The sequence below is a fragment of the Frieseomelitta varia genome, unplaced genomic scaffold (assembly GCF_011392965.1).
Source record: "Frieseomelitta varia isolate USP_RPSP 00005682 unplaced genomic scaffold, Fvar_1.2 scaffold_627, whole genome shotgun sequence".
Classification (NCBI taxonomy): domain Eukaryota; kingdom Metazoa; phylum Arthropoda; class Insecta; order Hymenoptera; family Apidae; genus Frieseomelitta; species Frieseomelitta varia.
In genome coordinates, this window is record NW_025110398.1 from 1860 (window position 1) to 11312 (window position 9453).

Below are 9453 nucleotides of genomic sequence, written 5' to 3' on the forward strand. Positions count from 1 at the left end.
AATCAAAAATTTCAGAGTGATGTGTATTGATTCCCGATGAATTAGAAAATGTAATCTTTGCTTGATTACACGAAGGAATATGCCAATTTGTATCACGTACTTCTTGTGTATTATTTTCATTTGCTTTCATTGCCGTCATCTTCAACTTCACTTTCTTTATCTGATTCAATTCGACGACGACGTACTGAAGATGATATTATCATATCAGACAAACTGCTCGAGGAACTTTCCTCACTATCTGACAACATTCGGCATCGTTTGGAAGGAATCTGTTTAGTCTTTTTGCGTATGATTATATGATGCGGCAGGGAGATGAAGCGTGGTTCGAGATATCGCTGATGTCGAATTCTGTGCCTTTAAGGATGCCTTTTTTCCCGTTCTATATCTAGGGATGTAGGTGTGTACTCCCTGTTCAATTAGAGCTTTTGATAGTACGGCCTTGTTGGCTTCCTTGTAGTTGTTGAATTGGACTTCAGCTTTGTTGAAGCCCCTGGCTTTTATGGAGTGTGCTCTGACTCCAATGCTGGACATGGCTTTTGCTTATATATGGATTTTTTTATTTTGTCGGTCGATAGTTTAATTTCTATGTACGCTGGGCTTCTGGATATAAACTGGTTTTTGGTCCTGTCGAGGTGGTGAAGATTTTTTTTATTCGCTTTTGTTGTGTCCGGAATAGGCGATGGGCATTTTGAATTTACTGTTTCTTTGTTATTTGAGTTTGTTCTTCTTTTTATAGTTTTCCAGAGTAGTTCTGTTTCGGAGACCGTTTTTACCGCCATGACCCCTGTGGGGTCTGGGCTCAGCCACGTGTGTGCCAACGTGGCTGAAGGAAGTTAAATAAACTTTCTTTTTTTTTCCTTCTTTCTTACCTGTTACTTTTTTTCTTTTCTTTTTCCTCCAAGATGATTTGTTGCTGATTTTGTGTTTCACTTTGTTTATGTTTGCACTCAAGTATTTTCTATACTGTCGCGCACGTGCTTCTTCTCTCGTAAATCCCATGCAAAAAATCTGCAAATGAAAATTTCTCTCGTTTACGGGATAAGAGCGGTAGATCGAAATTTCCTCTTTCCAACGGTATATAACACTTCATGCCATCTGTTCGAATAAGCCAAGAACTATTAAGAAAACTTTTCGGCTACGCGATAAATTACGCGACTAAGATAATGTTATCGAGGTCTCGATAAGAAACGGTGATCGTTAGTTGCGTATCGTATTAGCAAGATAATATCACAGGAATTTAATCTTATCCCCGCAAATGAAGTAGTATTCCAATGCTAAGGTTTCAATGAAACGATACGCATTGTATACGAGACAGAGTAACAGGTCACAATCTACCGTAGTAAAGATATATGCGAATTAAATCTCTCGAGAGAGGTTTCGACAGAATAATGATATGTACTATTTAGCATGCAACACCGATCTGCCTTTATTCAAGAGTGACGAGTATTTATACAGTGTTTTGTACAATGGTCGTATTCCATTTATTGTTATCTGACCAGACCTTATTACAATCGATATTGGTCGTATTCCTAGATGGTGAGTTATCTTGTCGCTAACCGGAAGTGGAGGTGATAAGGATAAGAGCCTCATTACCCCCCCCCCCCCCCCCGATCCGTCTCGAAGCGAACTACCTTTGGGATTTTTATCTTGTCTAGGTCGGAGTATGATGTCATTCGTTTCATGGGGAAGTGTCGTAGCTCCTTGGTGTAGTCTTTTATTTGTAGTAGAGGTATCGGTGGTATGGCTTCATGTTCTGGGACCCCGATGGGGTTTAGCTACAGGTGTTCATTATTCGTGGTTGCGCATTGTTTGATACAGAGGTTTCGTTGCAGCAAATTTTGATACAAACGTTTTTAGATATACAATTTTTTAGCAGGTTAAAGAATCCTATTTTACGCGCGGTATACAGTGTTATTAGTCCTAATGATATATACCCTAAGTATTTTAATATGTCGAGTGCCATTTCGGTGCTTGATAAGATTTTTCTTTGGTTTCGTAAGTTCATTAATTGATTGTTCATTTGGTGTAATGAGTTGACTTGGTACTATTGGTAGCAGGTCATGTAGTAAATTCATGTCGTCAGGGCTGAGTGAAAAGTTTAGACAATAATTGATTGTTATAATTTTGGTTGGGGTGGTAGTACCTTCAATTTTCATTACATTGGTTCCGCATGTGATCATACAGTTGTTTTCTGTGGTTAGAATGCTTGGTTCGCGGATTTTTATATGTTCGACTTTGTTGCAAGGTGTTTGAATAAAGATTGGTCGTTGTCGTATAACAAATGTATCTTTGCGACTTTGCATCGGTATAAAGGTGATGCTGTCTATTCGAAAGACAGCGGTTTTGCAATTACTAATTAGACTATATGTTTTGGAGTTGTGATGTTGGGTTATGTTCTTTCGTAAATTTTGCCTATCGATGCTTCTCTGCAGAATTCGGTTAAATACTTTTGGTCTATTGGGATGTATCCAGTTTGTTCCTCTAAAGTGTGTTCGTGTTCTATTAATGGTGCTACAAAGCTGTTTTGTATTTTATGAGGTATGGCTATGTGTTTGTAGAGTGTCCATTCGTCACTTTCTATTATTGGTATAATAATTTGATAGACCAAGGTGTTGTTAATTATTAACGCGTTTAGTCTACCAATATCGATTATACTTTGAAAATTTTTTGAGTCGCTAGGTACTAGAAACATCGGATATTTTTGTATAAGTTTTGAATATGATTTCATAAATGTGTCTATGTCAATTAAGGTGGTGTCTATTATTCCTTTTTTTTCCTAAAATTATCATTAGGTAGAAATTGTTAACTTTACTTGTGAGTTCGGTGATGAGTGCTTCTAGTATTAAAAGGTTTCTGTCTAAGATTTCGTTGTTCGCAATTCGTGCTAATTGTTCTGGTTACGTAGTTACTTGTGTGGTTAAATATTTGTAGGAATCCCGGCTTGACCCCCTATTTGTTCCCAATTAATAGGAATTATAGAGGAACAGTTGTTTATTTAAGGTTAAATAAACGAAAATTGGTTTAATAATGGTTATAATGATTGAAGTGACACTATTTCCTTAACTACTAAATTCACTGTCTTCTCTCTTGTGCAACTCTCAACTCACTGTCTGACTTCTCGATACTGGCCCGCTCGCTTCTCAATACTCACCGTTTTCTTCATCTACACAAAATTCGCCATTTCTACACGGATACACACATACACACTTACACACAAACGCATCCTAAGTCCCAAGCCTAACTTTCTCTACAGTTTATGGGACAACTGGTTGCAATTGTTGGGGAAAGTTCTGGGTCCTTTCTCTGAATTTGCCTATCCCACATATTTAAAATGTTCATCTTGAAGAATCTGTCTGAACATTAATGTTTGGTTTTGGACTATATGTGTTAATTTGTTTTGACTGTTGAAAAGTTTGTCTATGTTTTCATTGATTAATTTCAGGTCAGTGTCATCAAGAGTGCCGAAGAGGGTCTTAGAGACAGATCCAATGATATTGAAGTTCTCTTTTAGTTCTACTGTGAGTTATTGCGTTTAGCTTGTTGGATCGTTCGAGATTTTTTATTCGAGTGGTTATTATGTTAAATCTGGTTCCTTCGCAGTTATGTTTGGTGCAGTGTTTACGATAGGTGTGTATAATTTTTGAATTAGTTCCGCATCGTTATACAGTTCATCGGTTCGGAAAATTATGGTGATTTTAATTTCTCTGTGGTATACAAAAGCTTTTCCGATGGTTTCTGTAAGTACCTTTTCGTGTCCTATTGGGGTTATAGTTAAACTTAATGCTGTTGAGATGATTCCCTGCAAAAATGGTATGGTTTTAATCTGTTACCATGTACTATGTAATATGGGTTTGGATTTTGGTATGTCTAATAGATAGTTAAGTGTTTTGGTTTCTAGGATTTTGTACGGTCCTAGCCATTTAAGTCTGATTTTTCTGTCTTGGTCACGTTTATATCGTTTTTTATTTTCATTCGTTATGCGTTTTGCAGCTGTAAGGTATTCAGTACGTCTGTCTTTCCAGAGTTGAAAGAGTTCCTTTTGTGAGAATTTGAGTGTGAGTAATATGGCAGAGGGCATATTTGCTTCTCTTCCAAAGATGAGTTCGAAAGGTGTAAATCCTGTGGTTGCATGTGTTGTCGTATTATAGGCCATATGAGTTTTAGATTTTCGTCTCATTCGGCTTTGTTTTCATCGATGTTGGTTCGCAATATGTCTTTTATGAATTCGTGAACTCTTTCAAGAGATCCATTTGATTGCGGTTGGAATGCAGTGGTTTTAATATGTTTGATTTTGGAAGCCTTTACAAATGAATCCATTAACTTGCAAATAAAATTTTGTCCTTGCTCGGTTAGTATGTGTTTGGGAGATGAGAAAGTATAGATGTAATGTTCTATCAATTGGTCAATAATTGTTTCAGCCCCTTCAGGCAATGGAATGAAGATATGGTGTACTTGGTTAAGGTGTCTTGTATTAAGAGAATGAATTGATTTCCTTTAGTGGTGAGTTTTAGTGGACCTATAATAAATCAGGGCAATTTTGTCTCTGTTTGTGGATTTTCTAGAGTGTCGGGAAGTAGGATTTCTTCTTTAGGTCTTATACAGGTGAATTTGTTGGTTTGGCAGATGTTGCAATTCTTCATATATTCAGTAACTTCATTATCTATTACAGTCCAATGATGTTTTGTCTTGATTCGTTCTAGGGTTTTATTTTCGCCAATCGTGATTTTCTTTAATGATTTGCAATTTTTCTTCTGGTGTGTATTCTCTGAGTGGTTCGGTAGCGATTTATATGATTTCGATTGGTTTATTTTCTCAAGTGAATTGTAACATTGGTTTTAGTAATATTATGTCGGGAAGTTTTAGTCTGTGTACTCCAAAAGTGATGGTTTTGGTTTTATTGTTGGTTAGGTTGTCTAGTTTTTGTAACCATGCTCGAATATTGTAGGGTCCTAATCCGTCTCGTAATCTAGCTGTGTCCAAGTACTTCGGTTTGCTACTAATTTTACTGGAATTTTGCGAGTATTCATTCTAGTCTTCCAATCGTTAAATTCGGTCTCGAGGTCTTCTGTTTTTAGATTGATGGTTTTTGTGAAGGGTTTGTCTGATATAATTTTTAACGGGTGTATTTGCAAGAGCGTGTCAGCTCCTTTTTTTTGCTCTTTTTGTATTGAATTTCGTAGTCATATTTTTCCAATCGTAATCTCCAGCGCATTAGTCGAGATGAGGGCTCTTTAACGTTGTGTAACCATTTGAGTGCCTGATGGTCAGTTTGGATAATGAATTTTCGTCCGAGGAGGTATTGTCGTAATCGCTTGATTCCCCAAACGCGAGCAATTCCTTTTCTGTCGTTGTGTAATTTCATTCTGCGTTACTAAGTGTTCGCGATATGTAGCAACATGGGTGATCGTCTTGTGAAAGTACGGCGCCAATTCCTTCGTTACTTGCGTCAGTTGTTAGGGCGAACGTTGAAGTCGGAGTAGCCGAGTACAGGTGGATTGCTATTCTTGTGGAAGTCTTTCCTTTAATGTTTCGAATGCTGATTGCTATTCTTGTGTCCAATGGTAGGGAGTATTCTTTTGTGTATGTGTAGTGAGTGGTTTTGCGATCTTTGCAAAGTTTCGGATAAATTTTCGATAATATCCAGCAAGTCCAAGGAAAAATATGATTTGCGTAATTGTTTCGGGAATTTCGAACGTGGCACATTGGAGAAAGGTTGTTCAAGGAAGACTTCGAAAGAAGGATAAAGATGTTCGTGGCCTTAGTGGAGAGTGTGGCGATGTACGGGGGCAGAAATCAAGGGCTGGAATGATGAAGGAAGGTTGGAGATATATGAAGTGGGTCCTAGGGCTGGATAAAGTCACACCAAACTACATCTTGAGAGAAGAGACACAAGAAGAAGAAATACGAACGAAAGCAGTGAGAAGAGCGTTTAAATATGAAAAAGGAGCAAGAAGCTCAGACAAGAAGTTAGTGAGAGAATGCATAAGGGAGATGGAAAGGCAGACGGGGGAGAAAAAGCTAAGTAGGTGGGAAGAAAGAAGAAGAGGATCAGCGAGGACTGGATGAGATGAGTTAGAGAGGAAGAGGAAGGAAAAGCAGAGGGAGTTGCAAAGAGAGTAAGGAAAAGGGTAAAGGAGGTGGAAGGGGAGAACAGGAGAAGAAAGATCGAAGAGTCGAAGTACATCACAAGGAAATTGCAACGAAAGAAAGGCCAGAATACCTAAAGCGGAGGATGAGGGAAGAAAGGAAGAAAGAAACCTGATAGCAAGCTTCAGGTGCGGCAACGAAGTTAGAGGAAGGCGACATGGAGAGAGGAAGAGGGTAGAAGGTGCAGAATATGCAAAGAGGAAGAGAAGACATTAGGGCATGTGATAGGAAGATGTGAGGCCACGAGAGGAGATTTGAGAGTAAAAGAAATGCTGAGGGGGACCGGGGAAGGGCTAGAGTAGATGAAGAGAATACAGCGGGAAAGAAAAAGGAGAAATATAGAAGGATAGAGGGGTTGGGAGGAATAGACATATAAAGGAATGCAGAAGGGCTGAGGGGAAAAGCCTGAAGAAGAAGCAGCAAAACAATACTAAAGAAAAAGCAATAGTAGAAGACAGTAAAGTTCTTTTTTTTTTTTATTTTTCACATTGTAATACCTGTTACCTTTTGCTTTACTTTTACTTTTACTTCTACTTATAGTTCCTACAAGTAGATGAGGAAAAGGCAAATTAGATCCATAAGACGTAGACACTAAGGATTAGCTATAAAAGTAGGAAATAAGAAAAATGCAGACCCATTGTAAATCGGAAGCCATCTTAAGCTGCCTAGGCAAGGATTATATATAAAATAATAATAAAAAAAAAAGTAATCTCAACAAGCTAGTCTCAATTGATTAACTGAGGTAATCTCTATCGTCAAAATTTTCCGTGTATTGAAAGTAAAATTACATACATACACTTATATCTAAGAAAGAAAGGTTTGACAATATGATTGTTTTTAGTAATGTAAGATGTGATTTGTAGCTTTAGAGTTTTACACGAGATTCAAAAATTATGAATATTTCAAGAATGTTATATATTTCAAAAATATTTTAACAAAAGTCAAATGCTACAAATGCTACATTATTATTACATGAATAAACTATGGATACTCTGTGATGGGAATTAAAAATCCTCCGATCGACATTTCATTTCTACCAATGCATTTATCTTATTATTCAATGAAATGTGACTTAAAAATGTCAATAAAATGTGAGCTATCAATTTCTTAGCAAATTTCACCTAATAGAGTTGCTTTCATTAAAAAATATTCATCAATTTTTTAAAGAATAATCACAAATATATATAAATATATTTATATAATATACTAAATTTATAACATGAAATTGCAAAAGAAATTGCCACATTTTCATACAAATATAATATGCATAATGCATTTTCTGTGTTTAATCAATTCCAAATTTTGCACAATTTTGAGAGATATGTCAAAGGAATTGAAAATCACAAAGTAAGGATATCTTACGATATTGAATGCTTCGCTCACCTTCCAATTTTACAATTAGCTTAGATCTGAAGGTATAACATATTCAAATAGCACGAAACACTGTTCAGTTATTTCGCACGCCATTTCATATGTTACAATCTAACAATTTTTCTGTTAAATTCTATGAATGAAAATTTATATGTTATCAATAGTCCAAATTATGAAAATATGATATAATAGAATACGTAAACTTGTACATACACATATTGTAAACAAAGTAAGGATTACGCAGTATTTACTATAACATTAGTATCATTAAGTTTGAATTATACACAAAATTATACAATTATTTCTAATTCCAGATGAATTTATAATTTCATAAAATAAATAATTTCAATTTAGGTGCCCCTATAGGTTCACTTTTGTGTGGGACCAAGCAATTTATTACTAATGCAAGAAGAATAAGAAAAGTACTTGGCGGAGGTATGAGACAAGTTGGTGTTCTTGCTGCCGCTGGACTCGTTGCTCTTGAACATATTCCTAATTTAGTCAATGATCACAAAAGGGCTTACGCTTTCGCGTCTGCGATAAATGAAATCCGCTCGTCAGTATTTTCAGTTGATTTAAATGTTGTACAAACAAATATAGTTTTCATGAATGTTGATCCCAACGTCGTTAACGCATCAAAGTTCGCTAATTGTTTGCGAGAAATTGATGGCAGTGGAGATGACCAGGTCATCGTGAAATGTTTGGCATTGTCCGATTCATTTGTTAGATTTGTGTTTTCTCTTGAAATTACAGACGACGATTTAATGTTAGCTACTAAAAAAGTTACGAATGTTATTAGAAAATTAGATTCAAAACTCTGTCTATGACAATTATTAGCTAATTATTGTCTAATTGTTATTAAATAGAATTAATACAGGTTTAATAAAGGTATTTTCTCTGGGATATATATAATTTTCTTATATTCAATCTAATCAGTTCTTTCCTGTTATAATATATGATGATTTCTTAAATCAACTGAATTTATAAAAAAAATTCTTTATTAGCTTAATAATTACATTAAATAACAAGAATAATAATATTAGAAATATTTCAGAAATAATAATAAAAGGAGTCAATAAAAATTATTTTGAATTTTAATAATTTGTTATAAATTTTGTATGATTTGCAATGTCTGGTTCTGTTGCAACAATTTTTTGTAGACATTGTAATAATATATTATATAATATATGGTATTGGGCGATAAAAATATGATTCTGAAATGTCCATTTCTTCCTCTGGTAATTTATGGCCATTAATATTGTCTTATTAGCAGGAAAATTTTACCATTACAATTCTCTTCTAATTGTCGCTTTCTAATACCGGGTTTAAATTCATTGTAAAATTTAAATTTTTCTACAGCAGATTTTGTCCGCATTGTCGCTTTCACTGTGGATATTTGCAAGACTTTAATTATAATTTTTCTTATATCTCCAAAGCCACATGATGTGAAGGTAGATGGACCGGTCTTTTCTTCTTGGAATGTTATTGCCTTTTCTATTAAAATATTGTCAGTTATTCAGTTTCCTATCAAACGACATTGTAAGAACCACGAATACAATTCTTTGTCTATATCAGCAGATGTGAATGTACGTATTCTTTTTCTTTGGAGCTTAACATCTTCTTCCGCAAACTGTCGTATCGACAAAGCATTTTGTCGAATACGTCTTATCGTTCGATTTGAAACATTATATTTATGTGAAAGATTATTTATATCTTCACCAGCTTCTAATTTATTTAAAATATCAAACGTCTAAGAGTTGCTAGTGAGTCTGCCCGCCATGGCTGCTTTCACTTGAAGAAACCAAAGTTTAAAATTCTCCCTGTTGAACGATGGGAGATGTTGTAGAGATATAGCTCCAATTGTGGGAGCTTCTACAAACGGCGGGATATGTGCCTTTTCGGCTGGCGGTATACGAGTTTCCTCCTGTTGTTGAG

The 9453-nt window shown here is 35.5% G+C and overlaps 1 protein-coding gene across 1 annotated transcript; it reads left to right on the plus strand.

The window, feature by feature from the left end:
- Positions 1-7856: 7856 nt before the first annotated feature.
- On the plus strand, positions 7857-8472 carry LOC122534689 (probable low-specificity L-threonine aldolase 1; the record flags this gene model as incomplete). Its single annotated transcript, XM_043665572.1, has 1 exon — positions 7857-8472. A coding segment is annotated over one exon (489 nt), but the record flags the coding sequence as incomplete, so codon positions are not given.
- Between the last annotated feature and the right edge of the window lie 981 nt (positions 8473-9453).